Below are 21,187 nucleotides of genomic sequence, written 5' to 3'. Positions count from 1 at the left end.
TTCACCAAATGCGCGTGCGTGTGCCTGTCTGCGTTTATGATGGAAAACACACATCAAAAAGCCATCTCTTAATGGCAGTCAAATCCCCTGGGTAGAGTGGAGTGATGGAGAGCGGATGGCAGGATTACAGAAGTAAAGTGAACCTCTGTCACATCAAACTGCAGAGACAGAGCAGTGAGCGCCTTGAGGCGACATTTGTTGTGATTTGGCGCTATATAAATAAAATTGAATTGAATTGAATTGAATTGAATGTTGGATGTCAAACTATATATAATGCAGATGCTGAAATGGAACAGATATTTATCGCGTCGTCACTGCTGGGTCGGAGAGAAGCGATTGAGAGCAGTTAGTTAAATAAGGCTGCCTGTGCCATACAAGCTTCATGGATCAGCATCTTTCCCCATATCTGAGGCTCTTAAATGACCCTAAAACAGGGGTGTCGCACTCCAGGCCTCGAGGGCCGGTGTCCTGCAGGGTTTAGATCTCACCCTGGGTCAACACACCTGAATCAAATGATTAGTTCATTACCAGGCTTCTGGAGAACTTCAAGACATGCTGAGGAGGTCATTTAGCCATTTGAATCAGCTGTGTTGGATCAAGGACGCATCTAAAACCTGCAGGACACCGGCCCTCGAGGCCTGGAGTGCGACACCCGTGCCCTAAAACCTCATTCTCACAACATGACACAGAAATTATACAACAGGCTTTCAATGGGTGTCACTGACTCAGTGGTTATGAAACCTACTTAGAGACCATGTAACCTTTTAAGAGTAACATGAAAACCCCTGTAAATTGGACTAAACATGTTTTTTATGTAGGATGAGAGATATATATTTGTTGTGTGTCCTGACTGCCTAAAAAGCTGCCACAGATGGCCAAAGTAGAGACCATCTGTAGAGGACTAAAACACAGGTCAGTTTTTTTTCTTTATTTTATTAGAATGGGTTTCACTTGTTCTACACACAAGCTTCCCATGCTCCTTGAACATGTGGTTCTCCACAACAGGTGGAGAGAATATTAGCATACAGGGAAGGGCAGCCCTCTGAATCTAGGTCATGCCTGAGATTTAGGTCACATGTCTCGATGACTGAATTCAGCGACCTCATTGCTGTGCACTGGCATGAAAACAAAATCAACAACCTGACTTCGTCTTTGTAGCTGTGAGTGAGGTATTCAAACTTTCTAAGATGTACTGCATTTACACCATGTGAATTTGCTCCTGTATACTACAGTGGATATTAAATCAAGTGCAGACTTAACTGAAGGGATTTTACAAAGAATTACATAACCTGCTTAACAATTTGACAAACGGTAACTATGCATAAAAATGTCTAAGGCTTGAAATTAATTGGAAAATCGATGGACAAGAAGTTTCATGACCACATGAGGCCTGTTCCCTCATTACGGCATTAACAAATCAAATTGATAAAAGATCAGGAGTTGAAATGTTATTTGTATTTGGTCACTGGAACTCCAATTAAATCTGTCAGAGACAAGCTTTCAAGGAGGAAGGCATATCCACTGTCAGTCTACAACTGAGAGACAGCTTCATGAGTGGAAGCACCGTTCAGTCCTCTTAAATGTGTGCAAGCTGCCAGAAACCTGAATATTTGACTAGAAATGCTTAGTAGTTAAGTAGTAATGGAAAGCAGCTCAAGAAATACTTAAGTCCATTAAAACTGTACTCAAGTATTTAGTCCATCTCATTCAGTGGTGTTGGGAACTGCAACAGTAAACAGTGGCTGTATCCCAATTCAGGGTCTGCAGCCTTAAAGGCCGCATTTTAAGGCCAATTACGTCACAGCGACACGACGAAGGCTGTCCCAATTCAAAGGCTGCTCGAAATGCGGCCCTCAAATTCGTCCTTCATTTCCTTGAATTTTAAGGACCTGGTGGTGTAGACTTCGTGGCCTAACATATCCCAGAATGCATAGCGCGGCGGTGGGTGTGGATAATTTTGCCGAAAAAAAAAACGGCGGATGAGGGGCGCCCGAAGAGTAAACTTTAAGTATGTACTGAATATTATGTCACTTATTTATGTGCAAATGTTTTTTTCTTTTTTCTTTTTGCCTGTCCCGTTTGGTTCTTTTGCCATCAAAATTATTGTCTAAGGGCGAAGAAAGATGCCCAACAGATTTACTTTACCAAATTGACCATCCCAGCAAGGGTCTATTTGATTCACCTTTTATTGTTTGTTTTATTTATTTTTTATTTTCACTTACTAGATACGGGACAGACTTGAATGAGGAAAAGAAAAGGGAGAAAAGAAGAGGGGGAAAAACAGCAGAGAAGAGGGACGGGGATAAAGGGCAAAAAAACAAAAATCCACTAAATAAGCAGACAAAAAATACATATATCGATCACCTGGATCACCTGTTGAGAAAGAAAAAAGAAAACAAGCAGAAGAAAACGAGAGCAATACAATAAACAACATCACGATGATATATGGGAATATAACAGATACTCAATATTAAACATTATTGTGCAGCACGTAATATCGTTAGTGACGTTTGTACTAACTTGGTTTTAAAGCCTTTACTTTAAAATATACGCCATTCATTAGTTGACTGTAATCTTACAGAGAATGATCAAAGCTCATGTAGAAACAAACAAACAAATGAACAAAAGATTTTCTCCTTCATTTCTGTCAAACAAAGCTGTATGAAACGTTTCCAGCTGTTAGTATCATGGTTGCTAGGCAACCTGGGCAGCGCGATGGAGGCTAGACGGTCCCATTTCACAAACCTCCCACTTAGCGGTCTTTGAGTACGCGGCCCTTGTGGACCGTTAAGGCTGCGTACTTTAAGGCTGCAGACCCTGAATTGGGATACAGCCAATGGCATCCCCCTTGCCCCGTTAATGGATCAGCTGTAGACACGCACCTGTGATTAGACTGAGAATAAGCTTGAATCCCAGCAAATACAAAACCATAGGAGGTGACACACTGAGCTCAGCAGAAAAACAAAAAAATAAATAAATCAACTGACACAGTTTAATTTACAAATGAAATCTTTATGTAGTTTCTTCAAAAGAAATGAAACCCATCCATCCAATCACCATTATTAAATTGAATTTTGCTGGCCGTTGGCCACAGGCTGTTTGCTACAGGTTTTCTTTGCATGTCTATATCAAACAAGTCTTCGATGAAACATGCTTGATTTATCCAGATACTTTTGCATTCAAACATTTTATTTTGGTAAAATCATACAATTTGCACAGCTGAGTATTTCCCATGCAGTGCAGTTACCTATAAGCTAATACAGAAAGCAAAGTCTACACCTAAAGAGCTCAGAGGTTCTCCGCAGACCGTGGAGCAAGTCTCCGGGTTCTGCCTGCAGTCAGCATGCACAGAGCCTCCTGTTAACCCCCAGCAGCCCAAAGAGCTGCTGCGTAAAAGATCAGCGCTGCAGACCTGCTCCACGTTCCCAGAGAACGCCAGAGGTGTCATATATGCAAATACAACAATGAGAATAAACCACATGTTTGTTTCTTTAAGGATTGCCATGTGCCAGACATTCACTGGAGAAAAATAATCATCAGGTCAAATTAGAATAAAGAGTTATTAATGCACACAATTGGAGAATCTGAACACTTTTGCACTGATATGCTTAGGAAATTTATTTGCTTTTTAGACAGCATTATTCCAAACCTTGGCATGTTTGTTAAGATTCTGTTTCAAATTTCGTTGACCAATTAGTATTATCTAATAGAGATGACTGGCCCTGAGGAGGCCCTGAAACAGCTGTGGATATTATTTACTGAGTCCAATGTATCTTCGACATTAAAAAGCTCACACTACCCCGAAATATATAAATTTCACGCATACAGGTGACATTCAACATTCAAGTGCCAGTGTTTTTTTTGAACTGTCTTTTGGTCAAGTTTCTGAAACTTTCAAAGAATCACTCTGAGGCTTACAAAAATAAATATTTGTCAAAAATGCTTAATAAATTACACAAAACTAGCAGCAAAAGTAGAATCTAGAAATCTGTGCAAATGGCTAAATTCCCCCGACTGCTAAATCCCCTGGTCCCAAATAAATCCTGGTTTTTTTTTAACATTGAGAACCCTTCCCCTTTGTAAACAAGCTGCGTTATTTTTCTCCTCCTCTGTCTCCTCACACGATATTTGGAAGCTTAAGGACACATATCCAAGACATCTATATAAAACTCTAGATGTGCAATAAAACAACTTTCGTAAAACTCGATGGGCACAACATACGAGGGCCTACACACCTAAATCAAGTAGCACCATTCAATCTCAAGTTCTCAACACCGTCAGTGCATCCACTTTTATTTTGATTTCTTAAATAAAAAAAGTTCAAGGCACAACAAACCCGATGAGAAAACTGGGAGCATTTTGAGGTGAAACGCCCCATGCGTGTCTTCCCCTCCTCTCCACGGCTGCTCCTCTTTAAGAGGAGAAGCCTGCTCTGGCTTCACGAAGCCACAGATTTTTTTGTCTTTATCATTTTTATACAGTTCTGAGCAGATGAACTCCCAGAAGACCTGACAGTACTTAAATATTTCTTAAAGGAAGTAGACACCACCCCTCCCAACCCCCCCAGTCTTTGGCCACATCCACAGTTACAATACGCAGCGATGGAAACCAAAGCCACTGACAATGGCGGTGCACTGAAAGCTGCGCCCATCGCCTACAACCCCCCCACCCTAAAGCCCTAACCCCAGTGGTCAGAGTGTTCCTCTAACCTGCATCTGTTCCTTGCTGTTTAATTGAAAAACCTCAGTGATTATTCAAATGCTTGTCTCCTTAAGATGAACCATGCCTCCAACGCAGCTTGAAAAGAGAAAACGTTTGTAATTAAGTTAAGCCTGCGACTCAGTTCACGTGTCCTTTCTCCTTGACCAAAAAACATAACACTTGCAAGCGTAGAATACCGTGTGGGCCTCGTGATTGCAGGTCGATTCAGGTAAACACTAACACTGCGCTATGCCCCCCCGATGCTGTGGTCCTTTATGCAGCCATTTTGAACTTCACTTTCAAGATGGCAGGCATTTTTGTCTTGTTACACATTTGTAGAGAAACTATTCAAAAACAAAAAACAAACACGAAAACAAAGCAAAAACTGACTCAGTTTTTTTAACTTTTCACGCACCTGCATCAAAAAGGTCTCACGCAAAAAAGGAACAAAAAACACCGCCCACTTAACGTAGCTAGCACTTGGTAACATACTAGCTGCCGTAACACTGTCAAGTCAATTGAAAAGCATGGAGTAACAAGTTCCAGCATTTATTATTCTTGTATCAACCTCAGCAATTGTTGGCACTGAGCTTAATGACTTCTGTGTTTCTTAAGATTACGATAGGAATGGCTATTTCAAAGACTACCATTTCCGTAAAAAAGGAGCCTGTCCAGGATAGAGTGAGCAAAAAAGAAGAACACAAATGTAACTTTGTCTCTTACGATTAAAATACGGTCACCTCACAGAGTGGCCCAGTTTGTATTAGATATAGTAATGGCTCCATTAGCTGTTTGAGTATAGAAAAGGCTACATGATGTTCCTGTAATAAATTTGAAGTTCAAATGGAGTCATGACTCCTGAGAGCCACAACACCCCAGTGTTTGCCAAGGTTTGATCAAATCCAAGCTTATTTTACCCTTTAATATTTTTCACCAAACAAAGTCATAGTAAAACAAATTTTAGCTCTTGGCCAAGTTCATCTGGTGAAATGAAAACATAGATTTCCTGTTTAAATTCAAAAGGCACAGTACATTAACATACAAATGATCCTCAGGCTACTCGGTTGGGTTTCCCCCCCACAACAAAACCAAAACAAAACAAAACAAAAATACTTTTAACAATGAAAGTCCGAGGTTGCTGTCGGACAATGCATGTCAGCATCCATGCTCACTCTGAGGTGTGCGAAATCTCTGCGGTCTCCGGCGTGCTGCACGTGCTGGTGACGCTCCGTTGCTTCGTGCTGCACTTCCTTTTCGAGAAGCGAATGGCAGAGAACCAGGGTTGGTAATGTACTGTGTGTCAGTGAAGCTACACAGGGAAGGTTTTTTTCTTTTTTTAAATGGTCTGGCTTAAGTCAACATGTGGTTTCCATTGGGTTGGCATGGCAACCTATTCCTATGGTGACTAGTTTCCCCACCAATCCACGCTACCCGAGTGGCTGTAATTTCCTCCATAGCTGTCGCTGCCGTAGAAGTTCCCACCAAATCCACCTGTGAAGGATACCAACTAAACATTAATTGATGGCAGAGTGAGGTTTTTGTTTACATGCATTTAGAAGAAATTGATCAAACATCAAGTTATTATTAACTAACTCCCCCCAAAATTCTGTTCATCTGGATGGAGCGTTTTCAGTGGGAGAAAGGTCCTTCTTTATCGACTGAAGAAGTCACTTGGATGTCCAAAAGTTGATTCTGTTCATTTGTGGGAGAAACGTTTTGTCACTCGTCCAAGTGACTTCTCTGGTGGTTTCGGAGCTAGAGACTCAAGACAGTCACTTGGATGAATGATAAAACGTTTCTCCCACAAAACGCTACATCCAGATGAACAGAATCAACTTTTGGTGATTTACTTACCTGAAAACGCTACGTCCAGATGTCCAACTTTTTAGACATCTGCACGTGGATGCTGCAATTCCTTGATGCATGCTCAATAACCAAATGCCCACCAGGTGCCCACATTAAACAGTTCCAAATAACAAGGTTTGCATGTGTAAGTAATTCTCTTCTCTAGAAAACATGACCTCAAAACACTTTTTTTTTCATAAATAAGACTAAGCTACTTTGAAAATGATGAGCACAGTTACAGTCAAGAGGGAGGATAAACATGCCAAACACAGGCCATCTGCTCCACACTCATGTCTGGTTTCAAAAACACTGGATGTTTCCAGTGCTAACCCCTCAGCCTCCAAGATCTAAAAATCCTATGCAATTTTCAGAGCTGACATCTGACCTCAAATTCAAATTTGTTAGCAAATTAACCTATATTATGAATTTCACATCAGACATCACCTCATTCTCAAATCACATTTTCCAATAGTTTTCATAACAGTTAAAAAAAAAAAGCTGCCAAAAAAAAAAAAAACCCCCCCCAAAAAAAAAAAAAAAAAAAAAAAAAAAAACCTTTGCGAATAGTTTGCTTACCTCCACCGAAGCCACGGTTTCCTCCATGGCCTCCAGCGCTGCGCCCTGAACGGTTGTTACTGAAACTTCCAGAGCCAGACGTCTGACGGTAATCTCGCGCTCCGAAACCACCAGAGAACCTGAACAAAACCAAAACAATTGGTTAAGTGTTACAGGTTAGGCATTATATAAAAAATTAAAAAAAACAAACAATAAAACAACCCCCCCACCCCAAAAAAAAACCCCCAACACCTTAACAAGTATAGTGCTCGGATAGCTCAATTAATTTACATTACGAGTCAGGAAACACACGTTACATTTTGCAGCACAGAACTAAGATAAATAAGACAGCATTTGTTGTTGCCATGTTACCTCTTAGAGCGCCCACGATTGTTGCTCTTGTGCTGGTGCTCATAGGCCAGGCTCTCAAGCCAGGAGGGAACCTCCTGCTTGGCCTCAACCAGAATGTCCAGCAAATCTTTGGTTATGTTGCTGTTTTTGTCGTTAAAGAACGACGTGGCCAGACCTGCACAAAAAGGTCAGATTACACAGTCAAAAGACTGTACACCAACAAGGAGCAAATATTCTTTAAAAATCAGTTCATACCGAGGTTGCCCACACGTCCCGTACGGCCGATACGGTGAACGTATTCTTCAATGTCACTGGGCAAATCAAAGTTGATAACGTGCTTCACATTGCTGATGTCCAGACCTCTAGCAGCCACCTGCAAAGGACAATGAACAAAAAAGTTTAACATTAAGCATCTGTAAAAATGCCACATGTTACATTTCACATTCTTAATTCAATTTCAATTCAATTTTATTTATATAGCGCCAAATCACAACAAAAGTCGCCTCAAGGCGCTTCATAGATGCAGAGAAAAACCCAACAATCATATGACCCCCTATGAGCAAGCACTTTGGCGACAGTGGGAAGGAAAAAACTCCCTTTTAACAGGAACCAGGCTCTTATTGGCCATTAGTAGCAAAGTTTGTTGGTTCAGTGTGTGCCGCAGTTCCCTCCCCAACCTTGAAGATTAAGAACTTGTCAGAATACTTACAGCTGTAGCCACCAGGATGGGGCAGCGTCCAGACCGGAACTGATGCAGAGCCTCCTCTCTGTCTCTCTGGGATCGATCTCCGTGGATGCTGGTGCATGCATAACCCTCGCGGTAAAGGAAGTCCTCCAGTGCATCGGCCCCTTTCTTCGTTTCCACAAACACCAGAGTGAGGGAGTCTTTACCTGAGCAGCAAGAAATTAAGAGGAGACAAAAAAAGAGGAGCAGGACAAAAAGCATAAGAAAAATAATAATTACTTTATGCAAAGCTACACATGAATTTGAAAATTAAAAAAAAACAAAAAAAAAACAAAAGCAAAACTTCAAAACACTATCAGAAACAGCTGGCAGTTGCAAGACCATGACGCACAAAAAAAGAATTAAAAAAAATCAAATACCAAAATGACAACTTAGAAATGGAGACAAGTGGTGCATTAAAAAAAAAAAAAAAAGCTTTAAATTTACTGACAACCATTAATTGACAACAATGGCTTTGGTTTCTCTGAATAATTATTTCAATGACTTAAAAAATTTGGAGTAATTTTATGTATTTGGTATCAGATATTGGGCATTAATGGCCATCAGAATAAAAGCTCAAGATAATCAACATGACGGAGGTATTGGGGTAAGACAGGCCATTCCACGTTTTGCATTATTCACAGCTAACCCTGCAATAGTTTTGCCAACAACAAACAACATTCCTCAAAACTTGCAAGTACCTTCAAATAAAACAGATCAGCCAAATCCAACTGAATGGTTAACGTGGTACCATGTTCACCATTTTTAAAACAACTAAACCACATTTTTTGGTGGTAGCATTAAGTCACCATGGAGGTGGCATGTTGCTTTGGTGCCTAGACATAATCGAGTGATGGCTCATTCACCATTAAACCCTAACCTGGTCCTATTCACTGTCATCTATTATAGCCATTTAGGAGCTCTAACCAAGATTAACAGACACACTGTTCACTGACTTCACAGATCAGCGCCATTAAATTTGTCACAGCCTTCCGACTTTCAGAAAGAGCCAGCTGACCTTAGTTCCAAAACTAAACACACTAAAACACTACACTGTCTAACATTTCACAGGGGAGATTTTAAATCAGTCTATGCACTGCTTGGCAAGTGTTACCACTTATTGGAAATGAAATTTGAAAGACAAAAACAAAACTAAACTGAGGTAGCATGTCAGCTGCAGCAGAGCAGAGGGAACGGGATGAACTGTGGGATGTGATGTTTCTTGCGTGTCAAAGTAAAGTTATGGTATGTTAACACTTACCCGTTTTCTCTGGGGCTTCTGTCACATTTTCCTGAACCTCACTGGGAATAACTAAGATAAAACCAAACCGGCCAGTAAACGCAAGGCTACAACAGCTTTAGATCATTGTGAGAAGCTAACCCCTTAAAAACACGTTCAAGTGGTTTTAGCGCCTGCTCACCAAATTGCATCAGATCATTTTTACATTTCACTTTTTGATATAATGACAGATTGTTAGAAATGTAGCAAAGTCAATATTAGCTCGGTATGGGGCAGACAAACAGGATGAAGGGTTAGAGCCCAAAGCCCTTTATGGGAGGGGAAAAAAATAAAAGAATGAAGTGCATGTGCAATCTCACCAGTGGCATTGAGCAAATCAAGGAGGAAGGACCTCTTGTCTGTCTCCTCTACCCAGACCACCTTTTGGGTGATGTTTTCTGAAGTGGAACCAACACGCCCCACGGCAAGGAAAATGTAGTCCTCCAGGAAGTCACGAGCCAGGATCTACAATAAGCAAGTTCAAATATGAGTATGCAAATATAAATATTGCACACATATGAAATATGGTTTTGTATACCTGCCAGCAGGCTTACGTACCTGGATCTCTTTGGGAAAGGTAGCACTGAACATCATAGTCCGGCGGATGCCTTTTGGTGGCATTGTGTCTTGTTCCACAATACGTCTGATCTGTGGCTCAAAACCCATGTCCAACATGCGATCAGCCTCATCCACAACCAGGTAGCTGTGAGTACATTTAATAATTAGCAATTATAAATAAGGGAGTCAGACATTTCCATTAAAGCAACATTTCTTCCCATGAAACAAAATTGTTCTGTGTAATACTGACTGGCAGTAATCCAGCCCGATCTTGCCCCGCTCCATCATGTCGACCAGACGTCCAGGTGTGGCCACCAGCAGGTGACAGCCTCTCTCCAAGTCCCTGATCTGCTGGCCAATATCAGCACCACCGTACACAACGCAGGGACGCACCCTTGAGCGGTAGGCAAACTAAAGGAGGAAGGAAACAATTCAGCTTGGCGAGTCAATATTTTGGCAGACCAAGATGATGCCAGATGTTTCTAGCTCACCTTCCTCGCCTCATCATAGATCTGCAATGCGAGTTCTCTGGTGGGAGCCAGGACAAGGGAGATTGGGTACTGCTTACGGCGTCCATACCTTCCATTCTCCTGAGAAGACGAAACATGTTTATGAGAAAAAGCCAGATGTTTGTTTCGTTCAGTTATTGTGCCGTTTCTGTCCATAGTACCTGTCCACTGTTCTTGGCAGCCTGCAGAGCGTCTCCTGGCCCTTCCGTGTAGATCTGACTCAACACTGGCAGTAAGAAAGCAGCAGTCTTACCAGAGCCTGAAACACAGCAAGGGTCATACAGTGTTATTTTGGCGTACTAACATCAAACTACGGACACAAAAAACAAGCCCTTTCTAGGGTTATTTAAATATTACAACAGAAACAAAGTTCATGGTTACCAGTTTTCTCTGGTAGTCTAGTGAACGCAGAATATGCAGAGATACTAACCAGTCTGGGCACAGGCCATCAGGTCTCTCTTGGACTTGATGATTGGGATAGCATACTTCTGGACAGGGGTGGGGCGAGTGTAGCGACTAAGGTTAATGTTCCCCATGATAATCTCGCCCATTTCCACATCATTGAACTACAAAAGAACAAGGTATGCCATATATAAACATATAAACAAGCCATTTTAAAAAACCAAAAAAAAACCCCCAAAAAAACAAAAACATGAAACTAAATCACTTACGCTTTCAATGTGGGGTGGGCAACTGCTTCCAGTAGCTTCCACTGGAATATCATCATATTTCTCAAAGTTTATGCCGGTGTTGCTTCCAGAGAAAAGCTCGCTAGAAGACAATACAGAAAAGTTTAGGTTTTGGATAACCACGGCTGTTAGTTTGCTATAGGTGAAAGGAATCTGTCTTACTGTTCCAGACGCTCATTAGGAGCAGTGGGCTTGGACCAGTCATCATCTCTGGACTCCTCTGCCCAGCGGCTATTTCCTCCACCAGCAAAACCTCCACGCTCGTATCTGTGCACACAAAGGTTATTTAAATTAAGAACTAAATTGTCACGTGACTTTGAAATTACATAAAAACAAGCTATAACCGACATTTCTTTTTCCAAACTCTCAGCACTATTTTTCCATACTCTCTACAGTAATAGCCAAGCTGGGATTGTATGGTACAATCAAAAACATTTCTGCTAATCTCTCTGCTGTTCTAACAGTAAACCAATTAGTGAGGTGAACGCTTCACTAATTGGTTTAAACAATCAGTGAAGCCAGACTGGTTGGGTAATTACCAGATGGAGAAACAATTTCACATAAAAATGAACAAATGCAAATACTATCAAGGAATACAAGACTTTGCTCTCAGGACATGTTAAAATACCAAAATTATAAACAGTACATTACTGAACGCAATGACACCCACCTTCCTCTTGAGCCTGCCCCGCGGTCGTTGAAGAAGGCAGACTTGGACCTATCAGAACGTCCCCCAAAGCTGTTGTAGGCCGCATCCCTGGGAGGTCCTCCCCAGCCAGCTTCTTTGTTTTCGAAATTGCCAAACCCTGTAATAAAAAAAATATTGGTCAGTGGCAATATTTGTACCTTTTTTGGAGCGGGCAAAAGAGCGGTTACAACAGACACCCTTCTTACCAACAGCAGAACACACTTGTGTTTCCCCTAAAGCAAAAATACCATTAAATGTTAAAAATCTAGTTACTCTAACAAAGTGCAAAGTTAATATTGCAAATAACAACTTACAGTTTATACAGAGTAAATATACTGTATTAAAAATAAGGGGTGGGGGAGGGTAGACTTTACAATGAAAAACTACACTACAACTAGGGCTACAGCTGGACATTTTTAAGGACAACAGGTTTTTCCCACCTGCATTTTGCAATGGCTGATTAAACGAACCTCCACCCCTGTTACCACGGTAGGCACCACGCCCACCTCTATCATTGCGAGGGGGTCCACGCCCTCCAAAGCCCCCGTTTGTGCGGTTGTCGTGGTAACCATTCACAAAGCCATTGGTGCGTCCAGAATCCCATCCAGGTGAATCTTTATTGGGCGGAAAAAGAAAAATTGAAAGATATAAATAAAAATATATTAAATAAGAGTTGTTAGGAAAAGCAGAAAGCGGCATGTTACTTATTTGTGTCAGTAAGCCAGTACACACGTCTGCGCTCAGTGCTGTCTATCCATGAGCCTCTCATTACTAGTTGACCTATTTTTAATCTGAATTACTGACAGTGGATATAAGCAACTCAATTACACTAAAACCTGCGACTCATGTCTCAAGTAAAGCATCACCACCATTAGTGTTACATATTCATATTGTCTAAGTTGCATAACCATGTACTTGATCTGTACAAAGAAATAGCTGTGGGCAAGTCAAAGGTGTTTACATTTAAAAAAAAAAAAAAAAAAAAGTTTAAAAGAAGTAGTGACTACTGAGGTGTTGCCGTATTTTATTTGGTTACACACAAGTTGTTCTACAAAGACCAGCTGAACCTCGTTTCTTCCTATATGGGACATTTACCACAACGATCTGCCCAGCTTTGGACACTGGCTGTGTCATCATTCCCATCGGTGGCCACACTGTTACCAGTGCGGGCTGAGGGTGAGGCTGGTGGAGGGGGACAATGGTAGTTACTGCTGCCATACTGAGGCATGCTGAAAAGCTCAATCTATGCCACAGCAGCATCAAGGGGCAGACCAACCACACAGACCAATTCTTCAAGTAGTTTGGCTTTAGGGGCGGGAAAACAAACAAAAACGTTCAGCCTAAAGGTTAATTAAACCTGCCCTGGGGCTTTTCCATTTCCACCACTGTGGCAGCTTTAAACACGTACAAACAACCCCGAAGATTCACAAGCATGGGCCAATCTGTCTGTGGGTAGTGAACCAGTAAATTCTGTCTTGATACAGATCTGAGTCACTAAAGAAAAAATATTTTGTCAACAGAACAAATAATATAATTTTTTTTTTTTTTTTTTTTACAAGCTGAATATTTGCCATTTTAAGGTACATTTCAGACAGACAACCAACTCTGCAAACTTTAATCTTGCATATTTACAAAAACATGTTCCGACTTGACTTTAACAAACATACATAAGCCAATTTTAAATTGAGTATGACACATTGCACGTAACACTTGTACTATGAAGCAAGAATTATCTTGATTTTATCTGGGTTTTGAGTATTACTTTGGCCCTTCACTTCTTACAAGGGTACATCACCATGGTAACCCTGCCTGTTCTGAACTGGACATAATCCTTTTGTCCATTTAAAGCACCGAAAATCTTTGTACTGATAAATAGATTACTCAATCAATTTTTTCACCCAAGACCCACCAACCCTACCACACACACACAAAATTATTTCAAACATTAATATATGATCTCTTTGTATTTGCCGACATATCAACTTTGCAAGCAGACTCAGCCTACGTTTGAATTCTGTACCAAAAGGCACCTCTAGGCTGCAGCTGAAAGAACAAAAACGTTTTAAAAATTACCCTTGTAATTTCCTTTCACATCTGACCTTCCGCTGCATACAGACCTGCAAATGTTGACCAGATGCTTCCATTGCCACAAGTTCAACTTGTCATGTGTAAACTTGCACATAGCTAGAATAATGAGCACGGAGTTGATTTACTGAATTGTTAGCTATCTAACCACTACTTAGCCCGTTTGCTGATGTTAGAGATATTGAAGCCAAATAACAGATATTCCAGGTATGTTGTAGCTTTGTATTACAGGGCCCAGGATTTGAGAGATTTTAGTGACTCAGAGTGGCATCAGACCCAAAAATACATATGGTAAAGCACAGAGTGCAGCAATGTTAGAACCTGATGTTCCAAGACAGAGTCCAGTGGACTTCAAACCAATAACCTACATGAACCAAAGAGAAAATTCACAAATTCATCCATAAATACTTACGCAAACAATGCAAGCTACAACTAGAGTATGTTATTCAAACTATTTAAAATTCAAGTCAAAATCCCCAGCCAATGTTTCCCATAAAATTGAATACAGCACTTTAAGAAAAAGGGAATCCACAAAACATAACTAAGGATTACAAAAAGTTAAACATCCATGACTGAATACTTGGCTGGCATTAAAGCATACAATACACACAAAGCTATAAGGTTTTACCATACAAGTACGAGTTATAATTCATCTGGTGATTCTGGACTACTTACAGAAAACAGCACAGTCTGTGTGTCCTTCTGCCCCATTTTGATCATGCCACAAAGAAAAAACATTCAACAGCAAATGTATGGCATGTTCTGGAGATGCTTGTTGACCACATGCTGACAGATTCCTTTTTGTTTATAGAACACAGATTTACACTGAATGGAAGTTTGGCTGCCATGCTGTCCAGGCTATGAAGAATTAATTCTGCTCCATTACCAACTGGAGAGATTAAACAGACTCTAAAAAGCCAAACAATGATGCCCTCAGTCAACTATTTTCATTTAAATGCAAAACAAAAAAGGCCACGAAGGACAACTGGTAATCAGTCTACTTACAAAACATGAGTTTAAGACAAACACACACAGATCATGATTCAATCATGTGCCAAGGAGGTGTTTGTATGCAGATTTCTGTTCTAAAGGTCAACTGCAGATTGCACTGGACACTGACTTTACACCACGTAAAATAACCAAGGAAATCACCTGAGGTTATCAGCTGGAACACAAGTGTGCGTGCAACCAGGTTATCAGTGCTGTATTCAATGGCCAATCCTTTTAAAAACATAAAATGTAAGCAGAGAAAAAGCTGTGAAGTCAAAAAAGAACCCAGAACTGCAACTGAGAGGCTTCAGCTAATAAATATTGTAAATCCCAATAATACTTCAGTGTTCAAATAACTTGACCACAAAAGTCCTACTTTGACTTAATGACTGAGGCTAACATGGTGTAACGTATGCATGACTGGACAACACAAAACAAGTTGATATCGTCTTGTTATTAGTAAAACAGCCACACTAGTGATGCAATGCACTTAAAAAAATTAAAATAAAAATGCATCATCAGCAACTTTGTTTGCAAGCTTTGAAAAAATGCAGTGTTAGGCCCAGATTTGTGCTGCTTTTTTCCTCCAAGTGACCACAACAAAGCAAGGGCACACTGACTAAGCTATATACACTATGAAACTCTGCATGGCATGCAGGTAGAGGTCAAAGTATACCACATTGGTTTCGCCAATCCCCACTGTAGGCATGGTAAAAGGCAAGCTCTTGAGAGGCCAGTCTTGGGTAACCTGAGCAAAGGTAGGGGAAGCAGGCTATAAAAAGACTCATGAGTACTGGCTCATGCAGTATGAGTGTTGGGCTTGACTTCACGCTTATAGTTACCAGTCTGACAGTCATCCCATCCTGAAGTATAGTTATTTCTGTGTCTGTGCTGACACACTGCCTGCCATAGTTGGGGGCACGGCTTAGAAGAAACTTGGGGCACACAGCAGGTAAAATATTGGCTTTATTATACAGTGGGAATATAGTTCTAATAAATCTAATATATATTTTAACTAACTACAGTGAAGAAAAGCAACAAACCAACAGGGTGATGCTTAGATTCCTCTCCCCCCCCTCCCTCAAAACTCCAACCAATTTCAACTGCAAGCATTCCAGCATAGAGAAGCACATCAATTAAACATGAACTCATTATACTTTTACAGTGGAGTTAGGGCTGTGCGATATGACCAAAATCTCATATCCCAATATAAGAATTCTATCGTCTCGATAACGATATAAATCACAAAAATGTAACATTTTCTGTAAATTCTATGAATCTCGACTTGCGGGAAGTGTTTCCAGCTGTGTGTCATGTAGCTGGAGTCGAGTGTTTTAACAGATGTATGAAACTATACATTTTTAGACATAAGTTGTAACGGCCGCCGTTTTCTTTGTGAGTATTTCTTACACGGCGTGCTGCGGGGAAAAGCCTGTTCTAACGTTTGAGTCTAAGGTCTATTTTTTAAGCACCTGGCGGCTCTTTTTAATTCTCATCTGTAAATAATCTGCTCTTTCACGTGATTCAGTTTATTTTGAAAAGTCCCAACAGGATCTTGAGCTTTATTGTGAAAGGTTTGTGAAACATAAACAAGCGGACATGCGATGGTTTTACTGTCGTTGTTGCTAACGACAACGCATAAAAATAGGCACTTGTCCGTCCGTAGTGTGGTTATATTAAATATAAGAGAAAGAGAGAACTTTAAGAAATTAATATAGCCACTACAGTGACCATCAAAACGATGAAAAAATATTGCCATAAAGAGTTTATTTTGCGACACCACAAAATAAACGATAACGTAAAATGAAACGATAGACGTTTTTATCGTCATCCGATATATATCGTTATATCGAACAGCCCTAAGTTGAGTGTATGGATCTAACCTGACCCTCCCTTCGCACTGGCTTTGCTGGTGTGTACAAAAAATGGCTATTTCATGCATCTTTAAAAAAAAAATGCAAGTTGCCCTCAGCAAAAGCAGACAGAAGGGACTTACAGAAATTTACTGGTGCCACTGAATAACCGCACTGTCTACCAGCGGAATAAGCATTTCCTGCTGTGGAATAAGAAAACAGTACAACGAGAAAAAACGTCAAGTGTGCAATGACACAGGAGTATGATTCCAAATGTTGCCCTTTTTTTAAGTTTTAATGTCAGTTTTTGACTTACTATGCCAGGCATGACGTATGTGGATTTATGGCCTTTAGCAGAGCAAATATGTACAGAAGGAAATTATAATAATATATATAAAAAATAAAATAAAATAAAAAAACCTCCTCAGCCACCTCACCCTGGCTACAAAACCAAAATATTACCTCAGTTTTTAAAAAATAAATCAATAAAACACAAAAAAACCAAACACAAACCCACCCTCCCTCCACATTCCCCTTTATCAGAGCAGCCAATAGCTAGCACTCCTCTTTGTTCACATGCGATACACTGTACCAACCAAAGAATACGAGTCAGAAAAATTGCGCATGAAATTACTCGAACCAAATCAAAACTTTTGAAAATTGCCATATTCTCCTACTTATGAGCAGTCTAGGGTGAAAATACAAAGCCAGAGCTGTAATACAATACCACTTGCCCTACTTTTGCAGTGCCAAAATAAGTTCTCATGCAAAGATGCAGAAAGCCCAATTGACATTACGTTGTCCTCAATCTCTGCCTAGGACAAATGTTCCCTCAATTTCTATGCTCTAAAATGCTGCAAACACTGCACAACTACCAATTTTTTGGTACGAATGTTTTAGTCAAGATTATAAGATGCATCTTGTTAGAGCCTCATTTTCCCCCCTCAATTGTGCTTGCTTTTACCATGCTCTGATGGGCATTTATCATCAACAAAAAAGACAAACTGGTGTTGATGGGCTAACAGCAGATCGGCAGGTAAGTGTTAAACTTACCATTTTTGGGAGCATCTTTGTTCCTCAAGTGAGGTGGAATGTAACGTCCTGGATAGAGGAGGAAAAAAAAGCTTACCGAAATGTATGAAATCTGGCAATATTAGTGATTATGGGTACAACTGTAGATTTAAATAATGCTTAGGGCTTAATCCACCAAGCAGGTTTTAAAAAGTTTTATTATGAACAAGGTTTTTTTCCCCCTTTGTCTCGAGTGCCAAATAACTCCATGAAAGTTGTACCACACTTTAAACAACGTTACACAAGGCTTACACTAATAAAGCAGCGTTATCGATTTACATTTACCACTGACAAGTACAATCTGCTTTATTACTTACTGCCAGTTCCTCCACCTTGTCCGTCAGCCGAGTTCAAGTCTAGGGCAGCAAGCTATAAATTACAAAGAAAAAAATAAACATAAAAAAGGTAAAAAACGAACTACAACACACAACTGCTATATTTGAAAACCATTACTTGACTGGAAACACTGGTTAGCCGCTTTTTTGAAGCGGGACAGCTTCAAGTGGATTTCTAAATAACCGAGGTTAGAATTTACGATCATTGAAGTTAGGCCTAACAGTAAAAATAAAACTATATATACCGGAAATAAAAATCGTTTCTTAATTTCGCTCAATTTCGACTCCTAAATATATATTCCAAGCGACTTAAAAAATGTAGAGGATTACATTTCAGAAATAACTGTCGCTGAAAAACGGTGCCAACATTTTTTCCTGCGCCACGTTTCAGGTTCAGAAGGCCTCACTCTAGCCGGGCTAACGCGGTTGGATACCGGCCGGGTGGTAAATGTTAGCCAACCCTGTATATTTCCATTGTTTGCAGTACGTTTTCACCAGAGTCCGTTCACTTGCTATAGTTAACATGGCTTGGGGCGACAGCTTGTCGTATTTTAGGGTAAAAACTTGAAGTGTCCGAGCTTGTTAGTGCCAATTAGCCATCACAACGCATCGACAAGCGTCGCCATCACAAACGTCGTCACCTCCATTTTAGCAGCCGCAGCGTTAGCCTAGCACCAGGCTAGGAAGTGGGCTAACGAAGCGCTCAATTTCTCCTCGAAACTACATGTGCGTAATGGAAAATTCCAAAAATTTCTAGGAAAACAACAGAAGAACAAAATAGTTTCTTACCTGCTGATCTAGACCGTGTGGATTATCAACGACCACATGACTCATAACTAAAGAGAGTAGTGGGGGATTATTTCTGAAGAGAAAGGATTTTCTTTGTTAGCACAGCCGGCTATTCCCGTAACGTTAAAGCTTTTTTCTGTACAAATTACGAACTTGAATCGGCAGTTATCTATAAAGTTCCCTAGAAGATTATGTTTACTTTAAATAAATAAAAAGACGTTATTTGTTATAAATATAAATTCTAATCAAGTTTCCGATTGAAATGATCGTTGCGGAGCTGCAGCAAAAACCCCCTCCCGGTAGGCTAGACCGTGGTGGAATGAGACACAGAAGGTTGAGGTAGCGCGAGATATCGCTTTTGGCACCTCAGGTCGGCGGGCTACAAAGCAAATATCGCGATGTTTCCTTTAATCTCTGATTGGTTTAGCCAGGGAAACGTGAAACTCAACCCTTAGTGTGTGTACTGCCACCGAGCAAATCGGCTGCATTTTGCCTTGAAAAAAAATAAGAAAGAAAGAAAAATATGACTGAAACCTAAACATCTGTAACATATATAACTGACAGATGTTATATCCCGCTATCAGAATCATCTGTATTTAGCCCAGTTTGTGCACACAAACAAGGAATTTCACTCCAGTTCACATTGTTCTCTTCATGCAAAAAACAAACTTTTGTTAAGGAAAAAGTGTAAATCTGGGTAGTGCAATGTGCATATGACTTAAATAATACAACGGTGGGTTATTTTACAGTGTTCAACAGAGTGACAGACAGGGGGAATAAAGTGTCTCTTTGCCGGCTGGTTTAAGTAAACAGCGCTCTGTAGTGCCTGCAGTTTGTACAGTCTGTGTACAGGATGTGAGGGGTCTGCAGAGATGTTTTCTACCCGTTTCCTAACCCAGGACCTGTGCATGTCATGAATGGAGGGAAGATCAGCACTGGTGATCCTCTCTGCAGACCAGATTGACCGTTGAAATCTGGCCCTGTATTGCTTTGTGGCTGAACCAAACCACAGAGTGATTGATGTGCAGAGGACAGAGTGGATCATGGCAGTATAGAAGAAAACCAGCAATTCCTTTGGCAGGTTTCCTGAGTTGCCACAAGAAATACAACCTCTGCTCCTCAACCTCCTTCTGTAGAGTCCATAAGGTGGACCATTTCAGATTGCGTGAAAAGTTACATCATAGGAATCTGAAGTGAGCCACATTGGGGGCATGTGTTGTTTAGGAATGTGAGGGGGAGAGGGTGGGGGGGATTTCTCTGATAGTCCAATGTCATTTCCATTGTCTTTAACAAGTTGCGCTCTAGGTGGTTCTGACTGCATCAATGGACCAAGTGGTCCATCTCCCATCTGTACGCGTACTCGTCATTGTTCTGGATCAGACCTTGGTGTCATCCACGAACTTCAGGTGTTTCACAGATTATTCTCCTAAGGTACAGTCATTAGTGTAGAAGGAGAAGAACGGCGGGGAGGGCACAAACCCCTGGGGGAGGCTAGTGCTGATGGCCACTTGTTGCTGCCTGTCCGTCAGGAAGCTGGTGATCTACTGACAGCTGGAGGCGGGCACAGTAAGCTGGTTGAACTTTTGGTGGAGGATGTCTAGGATTACAGTGTTGAAGGCCAAGCTCAAGTCCACGAACAGTATCCTAGCGTACATCCCAGGTTGATCGAGGTAGTGCAGGATGTAGGGGGCAAACTGTAGGGGGTCCAGCAGGGGGTCTGTGATGTCCTGTTTCAACACCAGTCCTTCAAAGGACTTCATGACCACAACGGGCCTGTACTCAATTAACCCTGCAATGGTGGACTTCTTTGAGACCATGATGATGGTGGAGCATTTGAAGCAGGAGGGCACCTAACACAGCTCCAGAGGTCTGTTAAAGATTCGGGTGAAGATGGGGACCAGTTGCTCTGCACAGACCTTCCAGCACCAGAGGCACACACCAGTCTTCCTGGTCTTCTGTCTCTGGGTCAGAGGGGAGGGGGGTGAGGGCTGCAGGTAGTCCTTTTGTTTAGGTGTGAGTTGAGGGTGAGCAGATGGGAGGTGTGAGTGATGGTTTTTCAAATCTGCAGTAGACGGTGTTAAAGTTGTCAGGCAGTTTGGGATTCTCTTCAGGGTGGGGGGATGGACTCCTGTAGCTGGTGATGTGCTGCAGGCCTCTCCAAACTG

The 21,187-nt window shown here is 41.1% G+C and overlaps 1 protein-coding gene across 10 annotated transcripts; it reads right to left on the bottom strand.

Moving 5' to 3' along the window:
* Nucleotides 1-2,991: 2,991 nt before the first annotated feature.
* On the bottom strand, nt 2,992-19,342 carry ddx3xa (DEAD-box helicase 3 X-linked a). Of its 10 annotated transcripts, none has more exons than XM_035914410.2 (22): nt 19,023-19,342; nt 18,216-18,267; nt 17,881-17,928; nt 16,971-17,030; nt 15,817-15,909; nt 15,651-15,722; nt 12,340-12,513; nt 11,882-12,017; nt 11,374-11,478; nt 11,194-11,293; nt 10,953-11,088; nt 10,684-10,781; nt 10,505-10,603; nt 10,264-10,424; nt 10,014-10,158; nt 9,776-9,920; nt 9,438-9,488; nt 8,162-8,343; nt 7,708-7,825; nt 7,474-7,627; nt 7,123-7,241; nt 2,992-6,192 (listed from the first exon to the last, which is right to left on the bottom strand). In XM_035914410.2, the coding sequence occupies exons 1-22, from the start codon at nt 19,065-19,067 to the stop codon at nt 6,107-6,109; spliced, it is 2,379 nt and encodes a 792-aa protein (XP_035770303.2). In that variant the 5' UTR covers nt 19,068-19,342; the 3' UTR covers nt 2,992-6,106. The 10 variants fall into 10 exon arrangements, with proteins under 10 accessions (XP_035770303.2, XP_087686379.1, XP_035770304.2 ...); XM_087830253.1 differs by having other exon boundaries at nt 12,406-12,513; XM_035914411.2 differs by lacking the exon at nt 9,438-9,488.
* Between the last annotated feature and the right edge of the window lie 1,845 nt (nt 19,343-21,187).

This window comes from Neolamprologus brichardi, chromosome 16 (genome assembly GCF_056152115.1).
Source record: "Neolamprologus brichardi isolate AB-2024 chromosome 16, ASM5615211v1, whole genome shotgun sequence".
NCBI classification, from domain to species: domain Eukaryota; kingdom Metazoa; phylum Chordata; class Actinopteri; order Cichliformes; family Cichlidae; genus Neolamprologus; species Neolamprologus brichardi.
The sequence above is the reverse complement of the archived record's forward strand: the minus strand, read 5'-3'. Positions and strand labels throughout refer to the sequence as shown.

Bases quoted from the DNA above. Each gene is read 5' to 3' on its own strand.
- ddx3xa (XM_035914410.2), bottom strand. From the start codon at position 19,067: ATGAGTCATGTGGTCGTTGATAATCCACACGGTCTAGATCAGCAG. The intron at 15,723-15,816 runs GTAACTATAAGC...ACCTTTGCTCAG, and splicing joins ATGGGATGACTGTCAGACTG to GTTACCCAAGACTGGCCTCT. The intron at 10,159-10,263 runs GTCAGTATTACA...ATGTACTCACAG, and splicing joins ATCGGGCTGGATTACTGCCA to CTACCTGGTTGTGGATGAGG.